Source organism: Caloenas nicobarica, chromosome 19 (assembly GCF_036013445.1).
Source record: "Caloenas nicobarica isolate bCalNic1 chromosome 19, bCalNic1.hap1, whole genome shotgun sequence".
Classification (NCBI taxonomy): domain Eukaryota; kingdom Metazoa; phylum Chordata; class Aves; order Columbiformes; family Columbidae; genus Caloenas; species Caloenas nicobarica.
In genome coordinates this window covers 4,062,684-4,088,993 of record NC_088263.1, presented here as the reverse complement: position 1 = coordinate 4,088,993, position 26,310 = coordinate 4,062,684, and the positions used below count along the sequence as shown (strand labels likewise).

The following is a 26,310-nucleotide window of genomic DNA, read 5'->3' as shown; positions in this document are numbered from 1 at the left end:
CGAGTTACCCTCTCTGCTCCTCAGAAGCAATCATCCACGTTCTTCGATGCCAGTCCTTAGAGTCCCTGACTCCACCATGGGCCCAGCTGCCCACCTCCACACAGAAACGGCCCTGCGGCTTGCAGGCAGGCTACAAGGGGGGCTTTCTGTTGGCTTTTCGAGGGCAGGGGGAGAAGAAGGAGCTGTACAGAAAGGCCACTGCAGTCTGCTGAGCTCCCTGGCTGGGAAGTAGCGTTCCTGTGAGGAGCAGATACATCCCACGTCTCGTGCTGGCTGGGTGTCTGGCAAGTCACTTGCCAAGAGGCACAGCCCTGTGGAGATCCCACCCCAACCTCAGTGCCCCGAGCATGCGATACCTTGGCATTCAGCATCAGAAAAGGCTCAGCTTGGAGTCCTCCAAGAGCACAGCCTCTTCCACGAACGGTCTGAGTTGTGAGTGCTGGAGAGGGGAAAGTGTTTTTGCGTTGATCTCTCACTCTCTCTTTCTCTACTTATTTCTATAAATACGTATACATAAATAGCTTGTTTCTCGCCTTGAATCTAGATACGAACTGTTCAAATTAGGTGGGCATAACATGCTGTTTTGATACATGAAAGTCTTCTCGACTTGACTCTTGGTTGTTTGTTTCTTGTCATCACTATTTAAGATATAGTTAATACATAAACCCCTACTTTGAGTTCTCCTTGGACAAAAATTAAAGGCAGACTGGTTGAATTCTAAGGGTCCCTGGTGCAGAAATGCCATCCAGTTGAGCAGCTAAATGTTAAAAACGATACCGAAAGGGATGTGGTGTCTCTCCTAGCCTGCCTTGAGCAGTGTGGTACTCCATTCCACGTCGCTCGGCATTACCCAAGACTGAAGCCACGGAGGTCCTTCTGATTGTGCTCTTGGGCGTTGGGGTCCCGGCAAGCACACTCTCCTTGTAGGTCACAGGACATAGGGAAGGGAGTAACCTGGCAAGGAAACAGAAGACACAAAGATCTGAGGGACAGAATGCACCTACAGCACCCCGAGAACAAACAAGACCTCTGGGGTGATATCTTCAGAGATCAGCTACAGCTTTCACCTGTGGTTTGTTTTGTTTTGTTTTTCTGTGATTTATTTTATTGCTGAGCTGGTGGTGCACTGAGGCCTCAGGTGAGCTACCTGTCCATGAGGGGCTGTGAAAAGCATAAAGAGCCTGTTCAACTCATGCAGTTACTGGTCAGCAGATACTCCCTTCACATCAGGCACATGAATATAGCTGGTTGGGGAAACATGTACTTCTTAGGCAACTCTGGGGCGTTTTGGGGTACTTACCACGATGCTTGGATTATCAACTTTTCTGAAAAGCTATCCTTACCCCAAAAACTAGAAATGATAGCAAAGTTACACACCCCTCACTTCACATGACCAACTCAAATGATCACCAAACATGACTGGGTCCGGCAGGTTCCAACTCCAGCCTCCTCATAGCACTCCTATCCACCTCCAGACTGGGGGTTTTGACGAAACCACTTTGCAGCAGTGCCCTATGGCTTGGGTGCTGCTGCCATGTGTAAGTCCATTCGTGCATTTAACTACAAGAAAGACAGGGACAGACTTTTTAGCAGGGCCTGTTACAATAGGACATGGGTGTTGGTTTTAAGATGAAAGAGGGGAGATTCAGGCTGGACGTGAGGAAGAAATTGTTGCCCCTGAGGGTGGTGAGAGCCTGGCCCAGGTTGGCCAGAGAGGTGGTGGCTGAACCATCCCTGGAGACATCCCAGGCCAGGCTGGACGGGGCTCTGAGCAACCTGAGCTGGTGCAGATGTCCCTGCTCATGGCAGGGGGGGCACTGGGGGAGCTAGGAAGGGCCCTTCAACCCAAAATATTCTGTGATTCTCTGAATGGTCTTGGTTTTCAACTCCTCAGGGCAGGAACTGAATCAAACACTCCCCAGCAGATCGGTGAAGCTGCAATACAGCAGAGAGACTTCTCTAGATACCTGCTGTATTAAAGGTCAAGAGATGCAGCTAATGGGCACAGAGGAACAGGAAAGGAATGCAAGTGAGAGACTGCTACGTGCCTGATCTGTCATCTGTACATGATCTCTCTGGAGAAGGGTGGGAAAGAGCTGAAACAATAGCCTGCAGTGCCTGGCTAGCAGGATTTGATTTTGGCCTATTGCATCATAGTATTTACATAAAGAAAAGGGGGTGGCAATAGAACAGTGTCTCGCTTGCCCTGAAGTGAATTCCAAATAATTTCTCCCATCTGCACAGGCTGAGAAAATGACCTCATTCCCCTCCTTTACCCTCCTTCCAAGACAGAGCCACCACCTGTTCAAACGTTCCCGGCGAGGGCTGCACGCGCGCGCTCCGTCTGCTTCCCTTGGCTTCGCTGCCACATTTTTGCTCTTTTTCATAAGCACTTTTCTGCAGGCTATGAAGCCCAGGTCTGCCTGTTCCCTACGTATAATCTAGGAATGTGGACCAAGCGCTGTGCGTGAACACATAGCCGTCATTTCCATCTCAACCTTCCATACGTGTCCCTGCGTGTCCATCTCCAGAGTGCCTTTCTCCTGACGCACACAAGAGCGGGATACAGGGCTGTGGATCTTCATTTCACAACGGGGGGAGCCTAAGGCAGGGACAAGCTGACAGAGACATTAAATAGCCAATGCTCAACACCAAATCAGAGTTTAGAGAGCCTCCTCCTCTTGCCTTTGACTTCATTCCCAGAAGACCTGACCCTCCAGGTAGAATCGGGTGGTGACTCTCCATTGAGCCATGGCCTTAAGACTTACAAGCTAAATAACCAACCAGTGAATAATCTGACTCTACAACTGTGCAAATGTGGAGGTTGCAAAGAGAAGAGAAAGTCCAAAAAGTTAAAAGCGAATGAATTCAAATAATTGGAAACTAAAGAAGTTCATAAACTGCAGAAAACAATAGGAGCTTAAGGGTCACTTGATCCAACAGAAGCCAGCCAGAGGACTGTCTTATATCACACTGCTATGAATATTCTTAGACAGGAAAGCAGAGAAGTCTGCAAACAATGGGGTTTGGGGAGGAGGCTTAGGAGGGATTGTTTAATGACTGAATTAAAACACTGGAAAAGAAAAAAGGAAAGATAATTTTTTTTAAAAAAAGACATTTTTGTTAATTGTAGAAGAAAACATTATGGCTTAGACTATCTGCTATAGTTCAGGTTTGACCTTTCCCTCCAAGACATACAAATAAAAGAGATTATTTTGGAGCAAAAGTTATATCTTGAAATAAAAACTTATTTCAGTTAGAAAACGCTCAAACAAAATGTCTAAATATGTCTGGAGTTTTCTCCTATTTTTATTTTTCATCCTGAATCATTCAGTTCAATCTGGATTTGGCAATGATTTTGACTTAAAAAATCCTCCCTGTTGTACAACAAAGCTACTGGTTGGAGGCGAGACCTGGGAACCTGATTCTTTCATTTGTCTTGATCAAGCTTTTCCCTCTTCCTGGCTGGATTCGCTGTGTTCGTCTGTAACAGTCTAACAAAGACAATTACGTGGCCCCTGCATTCAAAGGAGAGAGACAGGCTCACAGAGAAGGTGGACTCACATTTTGCCTTGAACCCAGGACAACCACAGACCCAACTCAGGCATTTCAGTACAGTGACATCCTGCTGCGCTTTTCCTCTGCTGTGGTCCCTGAACCAGTGGGGCAGTGAAACGCCTTGCAGGCACCGAGATCCCCAAAATTTTGCCATTTCACTTACAGAAACATCAGAGCCAAGAGTGAAAGCCCAGCATGACTGTGTTTCCAAACCAGCAGCTCACGTTCTCTTAACCTACTCTGTGGGCTGTGCTGAAACAGAATCATAGAATCACAGAACCATTTTGGTTGGAAAAGACCCTCAAGACCATCGAGTCCACCTGTTAACCCAATCCTGGCACTAACCCATGTCTCTGAGAACCTCATCTCTGTCTGTTCAACCCCTCCAGGGATGGTGACTCCACCACTGCCCTGGGCAGCCTGTTCCAATGCCCAACAGCCCTTTCCGGGAAGAAATTTTTCCCAATATCCAATCTAAATAGCAGCCTTAGAAACCCCAACGGGAATGAGTTTGATGTTGCTGTGAAGCTGCCTATGTTTTCATGCCCTCTACTCCCATTTCTCCTTCTGAGTCCCCCGCTTTGCTTTCTTACCAATCACCGTGTGTGCTCAGCACCGGAGCAACCTGAACAAATGGTGCACCAAAGAGACTGGATCGCTATGACATTGCAGCCAATTTCTGGGAAGAGGGGGCCACTAGAGAAGAACCAGAAGAAATCTCTTGCCATGTGTTGTCCCCTAGAAACCCTCTGCTCTCCTAACAGCGGTCATGGACAGAAGAGCAGGAGCTTTCTCTCTGGGCCAGTTTCGTGGCTCAGCAGCAGTCACAGCAGTGGGTAGCCCAAGTATAAGAGGGTTTCTTCCTGATCAGATTAGCCTTATTCACTTTATGTCCCTTACAGAGGATTTTTAATGCAATTTGATTTTTACAGTGCTATTGTCCAGATGATAGATGAATTGTTTTGTCTTATGGCAGTGAGCTCCAGAGATCAGTTTTCTATTATGTGAAAAGGCAGCAATTTCTATGGGTAATGAGCACAGCCACAGTCACACTACACAAGACAAAACTCTCCAAACACTTAGCAGTAATACAGGGTTTCCACTTTAAACAACATCTAGAACAAATACACATTTGAGTTCCCCATAGACTTGATTTCCACAGGTATTTAGGGAATCTAACCCACACACAGCATCTACCAGGATTGTCACAAGTACCCAACTCAGAGAAACCATAAAACTCCTTTAGAAGAAGGACTGTCTGCTGCCTTGAGCTGGTACAGTCATAGCTCTGGAGCACAGAGGCATGAATAAAGCTGCTGGATGTGCTAGAAATAATAAATGCTGAACCTTTTTCTGAATGATAGCCCATTTAGGTGTGGAGCCCAGATATACATACTCGAAGATTAACTGCTGCTTTTCTTTTTAAATAGGTCTGTGAAAGCCTAGCTCATTAACAGGATATATGACCTGTACTGAAATTTCCAGATATACCCATTTTATAGCCAGTGTTAAAGAATGGGCTCTTCTTCCTTCTACTTGCCAAGTCCTGCATTTCACCTACATCTATCTCCCCTTGTAGAAAACCTGGTTAATATCTATGAGGGCAGGGAGAAAAAAGTAAAAATTAAGCTTGAGGCCTGGCTTGGTCATTTGATGAAGTAATGCAGGGTATGGTCTCCTCCGACTAAACAAAATAGGTTGAAAAAGGCATAACTGAAGAACACAGCTCTACATGCCTACACACACCCCCCCTAATCACACACACATCCTGGAGCTGATCTAGAACGGAGTCACAGTGTGGGTCACACCTGAACCACACTGGACCGCAGACCTATCTATCTTCAAGGGAAAAGGGACAGAACCTAAACCACATCCCTCACCCCAGGAGCATGTACTGTATGACACATCCTGCCCTGAACCTAAAGGAGCAATTGCAGCAGGTGTAGGCTTATGGGCCAGGCAGGAGGCTAGAACCAACACCTGGGGTGTAACCACAGGAGATCTGAGACACCTCCACCCTGACCAACTCACCACCCATGCTGTGCAGTGTGTGAATCCATACTTCCCCAAGTAACAAGGATGAGAGGAAATGGCCTCAAGTTGCACCAGCCGAGGTTTAGATTGGATATTGGGAACAATTTCTTCCCCAAAGGGCTGTCAGGCTTTGGAACAGGCTGCGCAGGGCAGTGGTGGAGTCACCGTCCCTGGAGGGGTTGAACAGATGATGCAGAGATGAGGTTCTTCAGGACATGGTTTAATACCAGTGTTAACAGTTCGACACGATGATCTTAAAGGTCTTTTCCAACCAAAATGATTCTATGATTCCATTCTCCACAAAGCTATGGGAGCCCTAAGCATCCTCTCCCACGCCAAGCGATGAGACCTTGGATAAAACCCAAGCTTCCTCTTGGAAACAGGGTGGCATTTGTCCTTGATGCCATGCTCTCGACTATGGGAACAAAGACAATGATACAACAGCCGGGTGCAGAATTAGGATCCGGGTCATGAAATGAATGAGAGGCCACAAATCCTCGCTACACGGCACCTATCTAAAGAGGCTGGTGACATCCCAAGACAGATCCCTGCTGAGAAAGGCCAGTCTACAGGGGACCGGCAGGAATGTTGACAGGAGAAATCCCAGACAGGTACAGGGAGGGATGGGAAACAGTTCTGCAAAGAGTTGGAGCTCATCCCTCGCACAGGCTCGTATCAGGTTGACCCGGTCGTACGTCCCACCCGGCGCACGTGGGGCTGGTTCACAGCAGCACCAGCACAGGCAGGATCAGACCCAGGGAAGGGCCCGGGTTGGAGGCAGGGGGAAGCAGAGGAGGAGGGCTGCAAGGTGCTGGGAAACAGCATGTTGTTAGAGTTCAGCCCTGAAGTGTTTGCGAAATCTCCCAGACAAGCCTCACTGGAAATCTGAAGGCCCCACTGCAGACGGAGGCCCCGCGGGCGAGTGCGGCGTGTCCAGATAAGCCTGGCAGCCCGTGCTGAGTGTCGCGGCCCTGCGCCTCCCCAGACCCTCGCAGCTCAAACAACGGGGAGTATTTTGTTCCCTGACAAGGCCCTTATGGGACAAAAATGCATCTTGTAAGAGTCTTCTCAGTGGTTTTCAGCATTTAGGTCACCAGGGCTGTTTTGAGATAAGGGAACAAGAGCGAGCCCCCTTTTGACTCCGGTGGCCGGTATGCAGGTTCACACCTAGAGCACGGCTCTGGAGGGCCTGGGAAAGGCGAAGATGAAGCTTGCAGGAAACCTCCTTTACAGGCAACATATAACAGTTTTAAAGGCTCGAATTTTTGTTAACTGCCTCGCACAAGCCGGGCTTTTCCCCCACTGAAGCCAGCAAGCCTGGTGTAACAAGACGTAAGCTCAGCTGAACCCACCAGATGCTCCTCTCTCTCCGTTGGGTATAAATCGGGAGCAGCCTCACCAGAATGGGTGGAAGCGGGATGGCCCAAAGCCAGCGGGGATCCCCGGGAAAGCCCAGCCCGCACAGATCCCCGCATCCCCCGCTGCGGGGAATGGGGGAGCCTCTTTGCCAAACCACACGGAGCTCAGTTGCTCAGCAATCAGCTGCACTTCCTACCCTCGTGCTACTGATTGTGCAAACATGAATGTAATTAGTCTAAGTAATCACCAAAGATTTAATAGGAGCCAGACCACCCAGAGGCCAAATAGCTGGCTGTGGAGCAGGGAAGGTTTGTTCGCTGTTTTTTGTAACACTTGCTAATGAAGTGAGGTCGGATAGCAAAGCAAACACCCTCCACCAGCACGTCCCCTGGGAACGCTGTATGTTGTGGGAAGCCCCACGTCTCTGAAGCCAAGAACGTTCTCTTGGGAGAGGCAACATGTGCTACTACCATCACTGCTTTTAATTTAACCCCGCCTGGAAAGCCTCCCTGAACGATTACGAAACCAAGCTCTGAGCCCCAAAATAAGCTTCCATCCCAACCATGACTGAAAACGCTCCTCACATGGCTGCGGCCAGCAGCGCATGGGTGAGTTCACCCACATACCTGGGTGACCCATCGCGCTTGGAGCCCGCAGCAGCGCTCAGCGACGTGAAGCAAAGCTCTACATTGTGTCCGTCCGTCCTTCTTTCCTTCCTTCCTTCCTTCTCACCCACCGTTCATTGTATCTAGCCAGCTAATTACAGAGATGACAAACACACCCAGCTGGGGACGTTTAAGTTGTTGGGAGCATCATGGCAGGAACATCAGCTCTTCTGGAGAAGCAGAATTTCCTCAGAGTGGTCACTTAGGCTGGTAATTGCATGAACTGCCTTAAAATCACGTTCTGCCAATGGAGCAAGACCTGAGATTCCCTAAGACAGGTCTGTGCTGCAGTTAAGAGAGCTGGGAGAAGGCAGTTATTTCTCCAAAATGCTGAGAAGTGGTTATTTCAGTTTTCTTGGGGGTAGGAGTGCAGCAGACCCCCCTTCCCAGGGAGACAGGGAGGCTTTGGAAATCCCTGCTGGAGCCAGCATTAGCCCCTCAGTTCAAAGCTCCTTTCTTTAGGCCTTGAATTCTCGGCCATAAAGTCTCTGAAGAGGTTTTGATAACTTACCTATCTTGTAGATAAGCAAAGCTTTGGATGAATCCCACACAGTCCTGTATCTACTGCAAGTCCTCATTTGTTTTCCGCTGAGACACTTGCTGGTTTTCCTCTCCAAGGTGTTGGACAGAAATGTCAAGAGGCTGAAGGGGCGGCATTTGAGATAGGAATTTTTGCCAGGACCATTTTTCTTTTTCTTTTCTAAGTGCTATGGGGCAAAGCCGTTGAGGGAAAACCCAAGTGATAACTGAATGAGACAGGTTTTTCTCACGGGAGCAGTAGGTTTACTCCTTATGTGATGAAAAGGAAAGGCAGAGAGGAAAGACAGATAAAAGTTTGCCCTTTCAAATTATTTAAGTTAGGAGAATTTTAAAACGGTAAATTCTATGTATGTATATTTGCAGGGACTGGGCTGCAGGATCTTCAACTAAGCAAACCTGCAATCCGGGTCTGGAACGAAGTACATAAGCAGAGCCTAAAGAGAGACATTTCTGATTTCTCCAAGGCCTTTCTAGACAGCCTTGTCCAGGCAAAACTTGTAAAAGGGAAGGGGAAGATAAAAGAACTGAAGAACGGTGGCTGGAAAGAAGATTTCCTGAAATGAATCAGAAAGAAATAGCCAGAGCCTCCGTCCCTGCAATGCCACACACCCCAGGAGTTCCTTGCAGGCGGCCCAGAGACAGCCAGTTATGCCCAGGTTATTTATTTTTCTCACTTTAGCAGTGTCATGTATTTAATGTTTTCTAAAAAAATAGTGTCGTCTTTTATCTGTGGCAGGATACAAAGCAAGAAGCAGCTTCCTAGAGCAGCCAGGCAGAAGGGAGCTGGCGACTTGTGCTGGGTCAGGAGGGGAGGAAGATTAAAAGGAGATGGGATTTTGCTTTGTCCTTCACGGAAGACTTTATCCCCTCCAGATACGCAACAGAAGCTTTCTCTCCCTTGGAGGTTGGCCGGCAATGGCCTTCCTGTCTCTCAAAGCTGCTCCTGGGTCATGCACAGGGCGAGCAGCAAGCAGTGCAGCCCCATCCTCTGTCCCGGCCGCAAACCCTGCGCCAGCCCCGGCTCCCGCTGCAACCCCCTGCCCGGGGCTGTGACATCGGGCACCCCAGGACCTGCGGCCTTCCTTCCTTGGGTGGCACGGTCCCTGCGCCAGCCCTGGCTTCTCGCCCGCTGCGAGGCCACGCTGCTCAATTAGCGCACAACAAATAATTAAGCTGATGAATGTCTCTTTTTTCCCCGCTTGCTGACTGCAGTTGCCTCGAATTTATGCCCAGAATATGACCGAATTTATTCGCTGCCATTTGTAGCATTCAAAAGAGGTCTTTAACGATTTCTTTTAAGCTCTCTAGCCTGATCGTGAATAGTGCAGGGCAAATACTCATTATTTCCTATCTAAGTAGCAGTGCTGATTAGCCGGCGGTTGGTCAGATAAGTCACACCGCTCTGTTCCCCTCTCACTGCAGAAATGCACAAGGTCATTTGCTGCTAATGCTCACATGCAAAGGGAAAAACATGACCTAAGTGAATGCTGCGGTGGAGTTCTCTTGTGCATTTTCAGGGCCACAAAACAGGAGTGTGCAAAATCCCATGTTAAGAGGGCTCAGAATTAAGGTGAATATGGGTTGAATAATTTTGCTTTCAAGCAGCCTCATTCACAGCATTGTGTGTAGCCGAAAGTGCTTTTGGGAGGGTAGTGGGATTGCACTGAAACTCGAGTCTTGACAGTTTGTGGACATTAAAGATCTGAAGCCAGCTCTTACTCGACTGTTAACTCCTGAATCTTCACATGATGCAATGTTAATCTTCAGCCCTTTCCTAAAATAATGTGTGGAGTTGCTATGTTCTGTTAAATGTGAACCATGTGTCACCTCAGCAATGGCTGCAACAGTGAAAAGATGATAAATCTAAAGCTTGTAAAATGTCCTGTGACGTTTTGGGAGAAAAACAGGTGTTGCATAAATGTTAGACATTTATGGGTAAACTTGCAGGGGCTTTAAAAGACTGACACTTCTGCCACATAGTATGTAACCCTGAAAGAAAAGGAGCACAGCACTCTCTTTCATGTGTCTTGCTCTTTCTACAACCCTATGAAAATACAACCTCATCTGGTATTGGAATTAACAGAGCTGGACTTACCGCCCCCCCGCCATGTCTCCTCCAGGTTTCTGGCTTTTACACCCAATGTGTATTTTAAAACTGTGCCTTTTTAAGTAGGTGGCAAACTGTGCTGGAAGGATTTGGTATGCGGAGTATTTTTATTCAGCTCCCTTTTCCCTCACCTTTCATTGTTTTTCCCTTTGGAATATCTCCTGTAACGCTCCACTCATAAAACCCCTTCAAAGGCAGGGCTGTATTTGAACAGCCTGCCCTGAAATCTGGTCCCAGTCAAAGGCCTCAGACGGGAAAATAACTCGCCGAGCCGAGACCCGCGACCCCACGGCTGCAGCCGCAGGTGCCGGCGGCCGCTCTGCAGGCAGAGCCACCTCTTCGGTTTTGACGCCGTGGCCCCACCGGCTGGGTTATTATTCCCCCTTTTACCCTATAAATGTAATAAAGTGGGGCTTAGCATCTTGCTTTTGGCATGGAAGGCCCAAGGAGAAGGTGGTTTTCTCACTCCTGCCGAGCGCCTTGGTCAGCTCCTGGGATGTTGTTGGTGTTTTGGGAGAGAGGAGAAGCTTTTGGAAGCAGGATGTGTGCCGAGGAAACGATGGGCTCTGTGGTTCAGCCCTCAAACCGTGCGATCTCTAGGATGGAGGTTTCTAAAATACAAACTAGAGCAAGTGTAATTCCCCTGGTCACTAAGGTACAGCTCCCAACGAAGTCAGTAAAAGCAGACTTACGTCCAAAAAGCTACAAGACCTCCCTTTCCATAGGGGAAATGCATCAGACGTTGTGACCAGCTGCCTGTCTCTGAGCCACTTGCCCTTTGCATCGGGCAGTTTTAGCACAGAAACCAGTAACCAACTGGGCTACAAAACTCTTTCCCCCTCTTGGGTGGTCGCTTCGTTTCTGGGTGGCAGTGAAGCAGCAGATACTCGCCTGGTGGGTAAGCGCTCACAACTCTGTGCAGATCCCACTCTGTCTCAACTCCCTGCCCAGCAATAAATTCTGCTCCCAAACCTTAATCCTACCCCTCTCCCCCTTCATTCAACACTCACATCCCTTGTGTTTCAGTCCCGCCCCCACCCCAGCAATGCGTTGTGCCCTTAGCTCCTGTCTTGATGGGGCTGGTTTGGGTCGGTCCCCTCCCAGCCACCTCACTTCATTCCTCTGGCATCTCTTGGGATCTTTCATCCCTTGCTCTCAAGCCTGGAGGAGTGAGATAAAGTTTACCAGGCAGGCTGTTGGAGGAGGACAAGACCTACACCATGCTGAGCTACCGGGCACTTCCAGCTCTGCCCTCCCAGCAGAAGCCAACGAGCAAACTATGCCTGCCCTTGGGCTGCTCCTCGGCGGAAAATCAGCCAGAGATAGGAATCTCTTCTTGGAGATGACACTGAGGATGAGCCGCTGCCTGTCACCCAGTTTGTCTCTGCGGTAGTTTCTCAGCAAGGAGCCCCGTACGGGCTCTCCATGCCCTGTTCCACTTTTGGGGAACGGAGAAGCTCACCTGCCTGCACTTCCTTCCCAGCGTGTGGCTTGCAGGGACACTCGCAAAAGAAATACAGCAATACAGGGGGAAATTTGTCCAAAAAAGCACATTTAGGAAAACTACCTCTTCCCTTAGCTCTTCCCCAGTGGAGAAACAAACTCCTTCCACTTGCCAAGACACATCCACTTCCCTTCCCCAGTGTTCCCAGTTGGGCCAGAGACAATCCACAGCACTGTACTGGTAGGAGATCTTTGGCTGAACCAAGGAAAAGACACCTCCAGCCAAAGCTGTCTCAGAGACGGCTGTTCCCTGCAGAGAGGTCCTCAGTCCCTCGGCGGCGGTAGAGAGGACCTTCATCCTCACGTGGGTGAAATGGAAAATGTCTTATGCTGAGCCTAAGCTCAAGTTTTGTTACTTAACATAGCTGGATTTCCATTCTGATCTACACTCACATCTTGAAGATAAGGTAAAAATCTCACATGGCAGAGGCTAAAATTTTCTTTCCTTTTTTTGGGAAACAAGTTCAAAATCTATCCTGGTCAGAAACACACGAGATGTTGCACTGCTTCAAACCACAAGCTCCATCGCCCCAGTCACTGTCTCTAACAGAGCCAGAAACGAGTGTTAAAGAAGCATAAAAGCAGGGAGATGCGTGGAGGGATCCTTCCCTGGGCACAAGCATTGACATGGTTTAGATGTTCCTGAGACAGAAACTGCATCCAGATAGCAATGTTTAACAGCCACTAACAGAGATAACCTCCACGAACACGCCTATTTTCTTTTTGACCGCAAATATATTTTTGTTCTTAATAATACTCTGTGGCAATGCATCCTATCATTCCAACACACATTGTGTGAATGAGCACTTTCTTTCACTTGCTTGGATCCTGCTTCCCAGTAATTACCATTTCACCCCCTCATTGCTGTGTGATAAGAAACAGTAGATTTTATTTTCCTCAACATTCTCCCCGCATTAAATAATGTTTTCATAAATCTCTGCCACTAACCATGCCCACTGTCTCTTTTGCAAGATTTGCAGGTCCTAGTCTCTGTGGTCTCTGTGCAGAAGATATTTCACATCTCTGCCCATCCCCACACCCCTCTCTGTCCCGCTCCATCATTTTGGAGCTGAGACGGTCAGCGAGCCATACACAGGTGGGTAAACATGGATCCAAATACAGACCTGCAACAACACTTTCCTTTTGCTCTCTGTTCTTCTCTTAATGACCCCTAACCTTTCGTTTCCCTTTGGAGCACTGAGGGTGGATATCAGGACAGGCAAATATCCCCTTCTCAGTGTTTGTGTGTGAAGGTCTCCTGAGCTGCAGGTGCAGCTTTTCTGATGTACATGCCCCAGGGTTTTGGAGGCAGCCAGCCTTTGCCTACAGAGAAACCAAGGTTTATTTACAATAAGAATGAACGAATGCCTCGAACTACTTTATTTAAGAACCTGCCTTGCACAGGTATAAGGCAGGTTGTGATGGGAAACGCATTGAGAGAGAACTTCAAAATGACCCAACAAGAACACAGTGCCCCTGGTGAACTGGTGCTTGGACTGAGGCCCTACTGAGACCTTGGACACCCTGATTCCAGCAAAAATAGAATTTTTCCAGGCACAAAGCAGCACTCACCAAAGAATTCCCAGTGAAAAGACGAAAGGGCATCCCTACCTTTTTGGTCTTGACTGTTGAGGCACAGCAGTCCCCACCATCATAGTTGCAGAAGGCTCGGTTGTTGATCGAGTCACAGTAGTTGTCCCCCATGAAAGGCTGATGAAGGCAAAAGCAGAAGACAACTGAGAACATGGACATAGATAAAACATGTAACAATATGTCAGAAGAAAAACACCAAGACTTGAAGAAGCCGTATAGTTTGTTACATTACCAACTGCCCTGAAATGCAAGAGATAATTATTCCCCTCTCTTTTCAAAGCAGACAGAAATAAAAGGACATTAGATGGAAGGGAAATGAGCCCTTGATGGCTTTTCGCATCCCACATAAGATGATGCTTCAGGAATATTAATCTGAGTAGGCCCAGAGACAGCATCAAGGCATCTAAAATTGTGGCACCTTTTGATAATTTTAAGATAACCTTCCAAAACTATGTGGGATAAGAAGGAGTTATGTATAGCAGCAAAACTGGCTTGCTTTTAATAGCTGTACTTTCCACCACAGCTCTCCCAACTATGCAACAAGTGTCGGCGTTGAGGGCACAAAACATATCACAAAGAGCTCCGCACAGGGACCGTGTGCTCTTGTTCTCCGACCAGCAATGACTACATGCGACCTTGGCCATGACACTTAATCTCCCTCTGCTCCACAGCTCAGAGCTGGATAGCAGCAATTATTCAGAGGGACGTTGTGGAGAGTTATTAAATAAAATTCATATATCACCTTGAAAAAGAAAATGTGGTCACTAGTCTGTGCAATGTGCTCACCAGTCTGTGTGTGGCACAGGACCTGGATGACAATCATGATTCTGAAGAAAAGCCTTGAGGTCTGGTTTTTCATTACATGTTGGAGCCCTCTTGGTCTGCAGGTACAAAAGTCTTTCTTGGGAGTCAAAACTGTGCCTGATGCTAAAAAAGGCCCATGCCAGGAATGAGAAACTCAGGCAGCTCCGAAAGCCCAGAAAAAAGGATGCCCAGCAGAGAGCACAGTCATATCCCTGTAACACTTCTTACATGCACAGGCTCATGGGGCCATTCCCATTTTATTTGCTCTTTGGAAAATTAATTTATCCTGCAGTGAGAAAAAGAAACCAGGGACTTTCCTACAAGAAGGCATCATTGCAGAGTGGGTGGAGAGGCTCATGGAGTTTTCCTGGGAGGATTTTGCACCATCTGCAGTACCAGCGTTTCCCTGATGACAGGTACCTGAGGAAGCAGCCATGAGATCTTGCCCTGCTCTCCCAAAGCAGAGCCGTGGCCGTGCTCATCAGTATTGAAATGGATCCCATGGAGTGGTGCAGACACCGGCTTGCACTGCTGATGTTTTGCAAATTCAGATATTTCTTTCATGGTGTAGGAAATCCAGGCAATGATGGCAATTTTGTTCCAGAGCAGGATTTCCAGGAGGTGACTGACTCACTGCACGTCACTTGTTTAGCTACACGCAAATACTACAAATGCTGACAAGGAAATCAGAGCTACAGGGTGAGGCTCCTATCCCTGTAAACTGTCTTAATGCCATTGACTTCCACAGAGATTAACTTATTTTATACAGGCAAAGACTTTGACATGCAAACACCCTTTCAATTTAATTAATATGCTAAGAGTTAAAAGGGAATGATTTATATGTAGACAGAGAGAGATATTTTTACGCCAACCTGGTCATATTGAAAAACGTGAACTTTGCCCAATCTCCCAGGAAATTTTGTAGGCTTCTCCATGTTTCCCTCGTATTGCCTGGCTGTGCCTGCTTGTCAAGAAAGACTTGTCTTTAATTTTCCATGCCTATGCCTGTACCCTACACCTACGAACACTGGAAAATCTATAAAATAAACCTGTAGAAGAATTTGCGTTTTACTTGTACTGGTACACGTTCTTCTCCTCTTTGGAGAAGACGACTAGGACAAATTACATGTATTCTGATTTGGTACCAAAGTTCTCATTTGGGAGACCTTGGAAGCTTGGCTGTGGAGGTGAGGTCTCCATAGCTCTTCATGCATATCTTAGTGCTCCTATATTTTTGGAGGACCATATAGGTAGTCCAGGGGGACCAGTTTTCTACTGAAACACCTAAATTAGCTGCTTGTAAGTACGGGGTTGACTCATAAACTTCTATTCCTGCCACTAGGGAGCGACAAAAAATCACATTGCAGGAGCAGTCTGGGTTACCACTGTGATCGCCAAGAGTAAAACAATGTCCCCACTCGCAGCCTTCTGTTCAGGGAACCCTCCCTGATGCTACAGCTATTAATACATGAGGGATGGTATCAGCTTAATGGCCCAGTATTATTGACCTACTGACTTATTAGTCCTTGTTTCCGTAGTTGCAAAAAAAGGCTTGGTGAAGATGGCATTTCTTCTGAAATCTTAAAACCCGGGAACAAGCTCTGGCCCAAAGCATCAGGCTCTAAAAGTGATGCTAAAGGCCATTATCAATTGCCTGGGCAAAGCCTTCCAAGATGATAGATTGCAATGCAGTGACACTGCTGAGTGAATGATGAAAAGGAGAAAGTTCCTGTTGATGCCGAGGGGTCTGGCAATTAACAATGATGGAAGCGAAGAAAATGCTGAGAAAAAGCATGTCAGGAATAATGGCTTCTGGTAAATTATGACATCATGGCAAAGTTTGCCTCAGTAACAACTATCCTCAAACAGCAGGAGAATGGACACCCAATGGTGCATCAGCACCTGAATGGCATTTCTTAATGGTCGCGGGATGTGATTTTAGCTCTCTTTGGAGAATAGGGGCGCCCAGCCAGCCTGCATGAATGCAACGTGTGAGATGGCTTCTGACATTCAAAGCACTGACAGCAGAATGCTTTTCATTTAGGGAACAACTAGACAGAAACTACCACATTGTTGGAGAGTTATTACCCTCTTGGGCCCAACATTTGTATGCGAAGGAAACCTGTCTTTCACTTCAAGACAAATCACGTCGCGCAGCAATGTGGTCTAGAGTTTCGTGTCAGATTTAGGAATTCTGTGCCATGTTCTGCCACTTCAGGCAAATAACTTCAATGCACTTATAAAATTGAGTTACTGGGTGCTGAGAGCACAGTGAGTGCTGCAGAAAGTCAAGAGATGGGGGGTCAAGACATGACTTTTCCACTGCCCATCCATGTAACGACAGCAGCCATTTCTCTCTCTGCCTGTGAGCTACCCCATGGCTAAAACGGGCACGAAGCTTCCCAGCCCTACAGAGGTACCACGGAGATTGACTTCTTGACATGGGTGAGAGGCTCAAGAAACTGCATGAGCGCCATGACCCAGGGAGAGGTGCTCCAGTCCCGTTTAACCACTGGAAACATCGTAAGACTGCCCAGGTTTTTCAAAGACTGTTGCCAGCAGAAACAACATCCTTCACAATAATTGTGGGTTTTTTTCAAATAACACAAAAGACTTAAAACATGTATCACAGCTGAAATGTAACTGCATTTTTCTGATTTTTTTTCTGGCTTAGACAGAGGTGGGCAGTGGAGCGATGTGTGAATTGCTCTCTGTCCAGCTGTGCTGTCCACCCAGTGGGATCATTTCTGCCTCTGGCTTTCCTGAACTTTACCTGCACACACCAATGCCCAAAGCCTAGCTGGCCTTGGAAAGAATTGGTCCTCTGCTAAGAAGTTTGAATCAAGGGAAAACAACTGAAGGTTTTTGCAACTTCCCAGAAATTCCCAGATTCTGGGAAATTCTGACAGTCTACCAATATTGTTGAGCTACTTGATCGTTTAAAACTCCTGTGAGAGTCACCCAACCGTCGGTCTAAGAAAACCGCCAATTTCACCATTGATTGTCAGACCTGATGGAGACCAGCAGAGTCAGTTTGATAGGATAGCCAGGACAAAAGCCTATTTGCCCCACTTGAAAAACAGCATTTACAGCCCACGTAACCGCAGTGACTGTTACCATCACATTTAGGAGAGCAAGCACGGACCACCTGAGCTAAGGTAAAGCTCACCTCGCAGCCTTTGACACAATGAATCAGGGAAGGATGAGGGTACCACTTGAGTCCCGCTGTACAGACAATGCTCTGGAGAGAAGAAGAAAAAAGAACAGGTTAAGACAAAGAAATCAGTATACAGAAAGTCAGTGTGCTGGCTCCTATGGCTCTCCTGTACTTAACCAATGAAGTTCAGTTCCTAACACCTCTTGTGTTCTCAGGACCTGGCTGTCCTCCAGGTATTTACAAGAAGTGTTGGACTTGACACTTGCAATAACAGAACATTTGAGATTAAAATAATATTTAAGGTTCTCCTAAAATGTCATGTCCAATATTTCACTCATGGTGGGGGAACATGGCAGGGAAAGGCAAAGGCACAGGTCCACTGTCTTGCTCTTGGGTAGGGGGGGAGACATTTTAGGAATTTCTTTGGTGCTGCAAAGCATTCCTGTCTTTCACTAGCCATCATACCTGTTCTTCTTGAAGATGGTAACAGCTAAAGGTGGACATTTGGATAATTTTTTGCACCGTCTTAAATAAAAGTACCTCCCACTACACACCTCCAGAATAACCCCCAGATAGGACAGCATCATCTGCTACATTTTATGAGCTTTATAATAATTTCTGTAGCAACTCTGTTTATAGATTTTCTTGAAGAAAAAAGTTGGAGTGCCTAGATTTGGGTAAAAATGATGACCAGGCTACTCAATGATGACACACCCAGGACAGCCACTGTTTGCCTGTAGACATGGAAACGTAGACTTTAAGAGTGGATGAAAAGTTCAGCCACTCAACAGAGATGGTGATTCAATACCATGGAGGTCTAGGAGACAGGACTGCCGTCCCTTCACCAGGATGTTCATTTTGAGTTATCGTCCATGGATGGAACACTACAATGAACAGTTGGGCAAGACAAACACGTAGGGACTCACCCCAAGACAGGGGTCGGGGTCGGATGGAGGCCTGGGGAAGGAAAAGATTAACATTTGGGAAGACCTGACAAGCGAGCCATCCCTTCCCCTGTTTATTTGAGGGCTAATTTAATCCATCTGCAGGGGAACCTCAGCATGTTTTTACAGTTTCTGTCATTTGAGGCTTACCTGGCGTGTGCTAGAAAAAGGACTTTTATACTATCTGACTTGGGTTGTTTATCTTTCCGATGCTCTCGGATTTTCCACTATTAGTCAAGCCCGGCTTGCCCCACCTGCCTCGCAACAGGGCCCGTCTGTGTGAGCCGAGAAGCGGCCGGGCGAGGGGGGGACACGTTGTTTATTCCCCGGGAGGGAGGCTGCAAGGTGCGGGGGCCCTGCGGTGTCAGACGTTCCCCCAGCGCGCTCTTGACAGACAGCTGGAGATTTCCAGGCTGTTGCCTGCCACAAATGGTGAGATTCTCTTTCTTTTTTTTTTTTTTTTTTTTTTTTCTGTTTACTGCACTTCAGAGGAAAAAGAACGGAAATTTTTCTGGGTTTCAAAATAAACAAGGCCAGTCAACAGAGCGGGAGGGGGGAGAGTAAAAGAAGCAGTTCAAGAGCATTTGAACCCAAGAATTAAACCCAAGTAGAAAAACTCAGGCATTTGCTTTCCATATCCAAGGCCAGCCAGACAATAAGTAGAAGTGCACTTCCAAAGAGCATCTCACATTCCCCTGGTAAGAACCATCAATATTTACAAAACTCTCAATATGCGTGAACGTGCATGAGCACAAGGAGTGAACAAAAGGAGCTGAATATCCCTGAAACAGGCTCTTAAACCAGGAGATTTCCCAGTGAGAACAATCCCTCGCAGAAGATGCACTGACTACTTTCCTGATCCTCCCAGCATTAAAAACCCACCACCCTCCCTTAGAGGAACAGACAGAAGGGGAAGTCTCTGTTAGGACACAGCTCTCCTTGGAGCTCTCACTCAAGGTCATCCTCATTTCCAAGGGCTGCAGAGTCTTGGGCTTGACAGCCTCCAGCAAGGGCATGCAGCCCCGGGCCACTCTCCATAGGGTAGAAAAGCCGGTTGACCTTGTGCTAGATTAGTCACTGGGTCAGTGGGACACTCTCACTGCCCTTGAGTGGCACCTGCACATCAGTGCGCACAGAAAGGAAGGTGAACTTGTAGAATCATAGAATCATAGAATAGTTTGGGTTGAAGGGCCCTTCCCAGCTCCCCCAGTGCCCCCCCTGCCATGAGCAGGGACATCTGCACCAGCTCAGGTTGCTCAGAGCCCCGTCCAGCCTGGCCTGGGATGTCTCCAGGGATGGTTCAGCCACCACCTCTCTGGCCAACCTGGGCCAGGCTCTCACCACCCTCAGGGCCAACAATTTCTTCCTCATGTCAAGCCTGAATGTCCCCTGCAGTTCACAAGGCCAACAAAGGATGCAGTAAGAGGTGGATGGAAGTACCACATCCAACATGTGCCAGGGGATAAAGCCCATCTGGCTGCTGCCTCTGCGAGCCCCATCCCTTCCCTGTGTCACCACGTGCTCCAAGCCGCTGCAGTGACATATGCCACCCTCATGGCCCCGGCTCCCCTCGCGCATCGGCTTCTGCAGCACAACTGCCCTCCCGCCCGGCCGCGCTGCGCAGCCACGTGTATTGACTTCGGTCCTGTCCCCATCCCAGAAACGCCATCCAGCCACATCTGCGGTTTGGTGGCTGTGACTCCGTCTGCTGCGAAGGGAGAGGAAGCTGGGATGCGCTCCCACAGTAGGTAACAAAGAGCCAAGAAAGCAAAGCAAGCTGTCATTTTCTCCTTGTGAGGGAAGACCTAATGCCTTCAGTCACGGCGCTTCCCTCCCGTGGTGGGACTAACACAACGATGTCAACTATTTGCGGGCTGCAGAGGGGATTAGGTTTCCCCAGGAGAGGCCGGTAGAGAACTCTTCTCCACCTTAGATGGGTCAAGTGTCCCCCAGGGCTAAAGCCCAGGGACTGGCATCTACTGGTCTCAGCCAACTCTCTCCTCAGGCACTAAATGAACATGACAATTAACCGTGGGCTTAATGTGGTGGTGGTGAAAGGATCAGATCCTGCTGCCAAGGGAGGGGAGACCTGGCACTTGGTGTCTGTTCCTTCCTGTAGCTACAGATGGGGTGGAAACTCTTGCCTTCCCGGGTGCTGAGCTGCCACACTGCAAGGAGTCGCTTCGTCACTCTGTGACTCAGTTTCCCCACCTGCAAAATGAGCCCAACACTCACAGAAAGGGGAGAGGGGAAGGAAGGAGGAAAACTGCAAGGCTTAAAGGAATAGGCGAGTATTTAAGAATTTTCATTACTGACTTCTGGGCAACCAAAGATCCCAGGGCTTGTGGTGCACATGGGAAAACACGTTGGCAGCAGCAGGGCAGTGCGGAGGGGCCACGGCCGCGCTCAGCCGGGCACACCCACCTTTTCAAGGCTGTCCCAGGCATGCACCTGCTTGCACAGTATTTGGCCTGATCCTGCTCAGCACAAAGGCGAGGACCCAAGCACAGACAACCTAAGAAATGAGATGTCTGCCCTGTTTCTCTGCAAGTCAATGAGAAAGAGCTGCCAAGGTGTCTTTCTGAGATATTCCCCTTTTTTCTCTCCGCTGCCTGCATAGTCTTGGCAGCTCTATCTATAGGTGTCTTCCACAGCTCGCTGCCCCCTGCAAACGCACGGTAAATGGGAAATTGTGGGAACAGCGATGGTTGCTCTGAACACAGCTCCCTGCAGAACAACAGACACATGCAAGAGTCCAGGTGATTTTTTTTTCTGATTTGGAAGACAAACTCGGATCTTGCACTGATTTCGGCAAACTGTCTCAGACCCAACAAAGCAACTCAGCCTAAAGCAATTCTGAAAAACGCAGTAATATTTAGGCATTTTTTGAAATGAAATATCTGTTCTTGTTGTTCCTTTGAGAGGACATCTAATTTCTAAGGTTTTTTTTCATTTTCACTAAGCAAAAAGTTTTTAAAAAATCCTTGGAAATTAAATGTTATGTTCAAACCAACATGGGTTTTTCTCCAATTTCTTGGTTCACCAAAAATCACAACAACAAAAAAGTCACTTTGATTAAGAGAAAACATATTTTTTTTTTAAATTTGACAGAACTTCCAGCGAACCGAAAAATCAAGAGATTTGCACAGCTCTAAACAAATCCCAGAGGAGGGACGTTTCCCTCTTCCTACTTTCCTTCCATAACAGCTGTTGCTTGAGCAGCCACACACGATATTTTTTTTTTCTTGCTGGCTCTCCCTGTGTTTTATCTGTGCCTGTTCTCTCAAAGGTAAGCTCCACAGATCAGCCCTACCTTTATCCGCTCCTCACACTGCACTCATTTGTACATTGCTTGTGCCTGAAATTGAGTAACTACAAGTGTTTCCTTTGCGTCACTCGAGTACTCCGAGACCCACGAAGACTTGCCGTGTAAATGCAACCAGCTGCTTGCTTTACTCGTATGGCACAACAGCAAGCTGTCGCCGATTGTAAATAGAGACACAGATTATTAATGATGATACACAACGCATTGCCACGGGGACCTTTCCCTAAGGCATCCCAGTCCCGTCTCTCCAGGGTCTCCCCGGTGCCACCAGCAGCGTTTCCCCCAGCGGCACCCCTGTGGGTGACATCCCCTCCTCTGGAGAGCTGAATAAGATGGATGTTTTACACCTACCAAAAAGAAAAATCCCCTCCGGCAAGTCTCAGCATCATCCCGCTCATGTCCAAAAGGCTCCATCCCCCAACACAAGTTTTCAAGCCCAAATCTCATCCTCTAGTCACAAAGTGTTTGTGGGGCCAAACTCATACCTGCTAACAGCCTAAAGCTCTTGCAAGATCCTCACCAGCAGGGCAGGAAAGGTCTTATTTACCATTGTACTCTTGGAAGCCATTTCTCCTCAATCCCTCACTCCCCTCATCTCCCCCTTCACTACTTTATGTTTTCCCTGCTGCCTAATGAGCCCTCCAGAGACCTGCAGGTATAAAACTCGTTACAGCTCCCTCTGCGTACTCGCATCAATAAACGAAGGAGCACAGCAGAGAACAGGAGGGAAGCTGTCACTTTATTTCACCACGAATTACAAAACCACTTGAAAGTCTAGCACTCGGGAAAGGGCCAGTGAGAAATAGCCCCTAAAACAGAGATAGGGCTTTTCTTTATGTTTTGTGCCAGAAACGTGGCAAAGCCTAGGCTTAGGCAGTAAGATAATCTCGGTGTCCGGAGTGAATGGGAAGCTGGGAAGGACACTGCAAGCTTGTCATATTCTGTGGACTTAGGTTCCCCATCCCTTTCCTGGATTTATTCTATTGCTTCATGCAGAATAGGGAAATATAAAGCAGCAGAGACTTTTGGAGCAGCTTGCTATCCACAGCCAAGGCCAAATTTCAAAAATCCCAAACCCTGGGTATGTATTTAGGCACATAGAGAAGCAAATAGACTGTCAAAGCTGCTCAGGACATGCGGGGGCTGTGTTGGCTGCCCAGTCACCTCCTAAATCCAAATCCAGTGTGTAAAACAGGGGCTCCCGCAAAGCCAGGGCCAACTATGTAAAAGCTGACAGCGTTTGCACAAGCACCACCAGCAACCTGTGCCCTGGTGACACGTGATGTGCCAGCAGCTCCCGACGTGCGTTTGAGCACGTCCAGATAAACTTCTATGCCCACAGAAATCCCACACAGGCACCAGCGCCTGTTTCCACACATTTCTAGGCAGGAGGGCATATTCGTGTAGATGGCATGGGGGTTTTCAGAAAAGAGGTAGATGAGTGTGTCTCCCGCTGGTATCCAAGTGTAGGCAGAGAATCACAGAATCACTTTGGTTGGAAAAGACCCTCAAGATCATGGAGTCCAACTGTTAACCCAATCCTGGCACTGCCCCGTGTCCCTGAGAACCTCATCTCCGTCTGTCCAGCCCCTCCAGGGATGGTGACTCCCCCACTGCCCTGGGCAGCCTGTTCCAATGCCCCACAGCCCTTTGGGGAAGAAATTGTTCCCCAGATCCAACCTCAACCTCCCCTGGCGCAACTTGAGGCCGTTTCCTCTGGTCCTGGCGCTTGTTCCTGGGGAGCAGAGCCCGACCCCCCCTGGCTCCAAGCTCCTTTCAGGCAGGTCAGAGATCAGAAGGTCTCCCCTCAGCTCCTGTTCTCCAGCTGAACCCCCAGCTCCCTCAGCCGCTCCATCACACTTGTGCTCCAGCCCCTCACCAGCTCCGTTCCCTTCTCTCCACTCGCTCCAGCACCTCAAGGTCTTTCTTCTCATGAAGGGCCCAAAACTGACCCCAGGATTCAAGCTGCCACCTCACCAGTGCCCATGACAGGTGCGAAACCAAACAGCAATTCACCCCAGGCGGGATCTGTGTGCAGGGCAGTGCGTGTGTCCAAGGCGCTGGACACGGCACGTCCCCCTCAGCACAGACCCGTGATGCTGGTGTGTGCTCAGGGTGCACAGGACAGGGTTCTGTGAGCGGGTACTTGCTGGGAGAAGCAGCGGTGACCTCTGGAAAGGGCTGTGCTGAGCAGGCATCTCTCGCATGCGGGCGAACGGGTTGGGGGAGGACTCAGCCAGCTCTGCTGGTCCGGGAAATGAAATACCTTCTGTATCAGCTGCTTTTGTCACCCAGAAGCAGTGCAGAAAATTCCAGCCCTGCTACCCAAAGAACGCAAAACACCGGACAGGAGGAAGAGAATAAAACCTAGCCCATGCCCTTTCTCACACTGTTCATCACATTTTCCTGTGCAATTAATCATGTTTCCAGATCAGATGCCGGGTGGATCTGAGCACAACGATTTGGGACCTTTACCTTGAACTAACTTTCACTGGGAAACCACAGAGAGAAAGAAACCTGGAGACAAAACCACCACATTACCAGAATAACATGCAAAGACACAACAGAAATCAGGAATTGTTTTCTAAAGGGCAGAAGACTTTTCCCCAGGTATTCCCCTCACAGAATGATCCACAGGTAACGCTGTTCACTCGCTGCCAAGGGATATAGTTGGTAAAACCGCCAGGCACTGACCTTCACTCTTTGAGGGTTCATCCAGTGCTGGATGTCTTGCACGGTCTCGTTGACGTGCAGGAGGATGGGCTCGTGGCTGTGGTCCAGGCAGGAGGTGGTACACTCCGCACCTGCACAGAACACGGAGAGAACAAAGCCAGAGGATAAAGCAAACAGCTCCTGAATCTTCCAGCATCCTTCCAGCTGAAGGGCAGGGTTAGGGCTCGTTTACCTAAATTGCGATTAGCAGTCAACCGTAACTATCACTTATCTTCTAGCCACACGTGAAATGCTGAGTACAACCCTGCATCTCAGCAGGAGACTGTGGGGGTGGCAGATATTCCAGGGCCTTTTGGTATGGGCTGCAGATCTAGGTATTTCTCTGGCTATTAACTCCAAGAAGGGGGTTAGGTTTTGCACTTTCTGGTCATCAAGAAAACGTGAAGGTTTTTCCATTTCAGCTGCTCTTTCAAGCAACGGGACGGATTAAGCAGAGGCTGCTGAACTCATCTCACCCATGACATGACAAAAACCTACCATTTGATCTGTCAGATTTAAAGACCTTCAATAATAATCTTTCAGAGGGTGACCAAGCCTAATGATACTGCAGGCGAGCTATCACCTAAGTCCCATAGTCAATACGAAGTACGCAGAGAGGTAATGATGGCTTTGTTCACACATAAACCTGCTTTTTCTCTGATTAACTGTCATGCCCAGTGGGAATCCTGTCCTTTCTTTATTAAAACATGCTGCGATACTCTGCAGCAATATCCCAGAGCCCTGTGGTGACACAACTGTAAGCCCTAGTGTGTTGGACCATTACCATTTCCCCCCTGGAAAATCACTCTCGAATGGCACAGCTGCTGCAAACATGTCATTAGGATTTCTGCACTCCAATCAGTGCTGGGGGAGGAATTAATCTCTGCATGGGTTTGGAGAGCTGAACCTTTGGCTCAACACACACCTCGGCCTGGAAGAGCAGATTAGGTGTCTGAGGAATTACCGAAGGTGTGTGGGATTCATGGTCACCACGACTGGATGCTATTATCTTCCCCACCTGCTTTTGCCTTCTCATGTTCTCCCACATGGAGGAGTTGGTGGGAGCAGAGCAGATCCGGGCTGTCGAGCCAGCAAGAAGGGGGATTTGTTTTGCGCTCTCACTGCACATGGTAGCAGCTCCACGGACCTGCTGGATGAGGCTCAGTGACACCAGCCTCGTTGTGAGTAAGTGGCAGGAGAGCACCTTCTCGGAAGGACATTGATCAGGCTTCCAAAAACGCAAGGAAAGAAAACCCCAACAACCTGATCCCAAAAGGTGGTGCTGGGCCAGCCTAACAAAGTCTGTGGTATGTCTCCATCTGCTGAGGATAAGAGCCAACGGCTGCTGTGCCCTCACCGAGCTCTTCCTCCCTCTCCAGTGAGAGCCATGCCCTCATGGAGGATCCATCCCACGAGTCCCTCACCTGTGTGACATGGCCCCATCCCTGGATTGGCATCTGGGATCAGCATCCGTGGCAGCCACCCCGGCAGGGCTGGGAAAGGACTGAGGGCTGGCAGGAACCTGCTGCAGACCCTCCTGCGTCCAGCACTGAGATGCTCCCCTTCACACCAGGAATTGGTATTTTCTCCTTGTAAAAACCTGGCCAGCCCTGGGATGTAACCTCCTCTCAAGGGTAAAACGCCTCGCCGCGTTAAGAGTCGCCGCATCCTGCTCGCTCTCCCGCGCTCCACCACGCTATTTACGCTTACGGAAAGGAGCGGGTCGGAATTGTTTTGATATATGATCTGTAATTGGCATCATTACAGAGCGATGATCTCATCCAGGTCGTGTTCTCCTCCCCGGGGAGAGAACTCAAGGAGGCTCGTGGTCCCTCGCGTGGCTGCGATGTAACGAGGGAGCTGCGCCACGAGGAAACTTCTCCAAGTTCAAAGGGACGGGCGGAAGGACGAGGGGGCTGGCAGGGGGGCTGCGGGAAGGGGCCTCGTGTGTCTGCACAGGCTGCAGCCAGTGCAGCTCCCATTGCAGCCCTTACAGCAGAGAGACCTCA

General features: G+C 48.6%; 1 protein-coding gene across 1 annotated transcript in view; it reads right to left on the bottom strand.

Annotated features, from left to right (window-relative positions):
* Positions 1 to 846: 846 nt before the first annotated feature.
* PAPPA (pappalysin 1) overlaps positions 847 to 26,310 on the bottom strand; it is a 175,912-nt gene continuing 150,448 nt past the window's right edge. The window contains exons 19-22 of the mRNA XM_065648566.1: positions 24,284 to 24,393; positions 17,333 to 17,404; positions 13,378 to 13,476; positions 847 to 954 (exon numbers count right to left, since the gene is read on the bottom strand). Coding sequence (XP_065504638.1) covers positions 847 to 954; positions 13,378 to 13,476; positions 17,333 to 17,404; positions 24,284 to 24,393 — 389 coding nt within the window. The remainder of the gene's footprint in view (positions 955 to 13,377; positions 13,477 to 17,332; positions 17,405 to 24,283; positions 24,394 to 26,310) is intronic.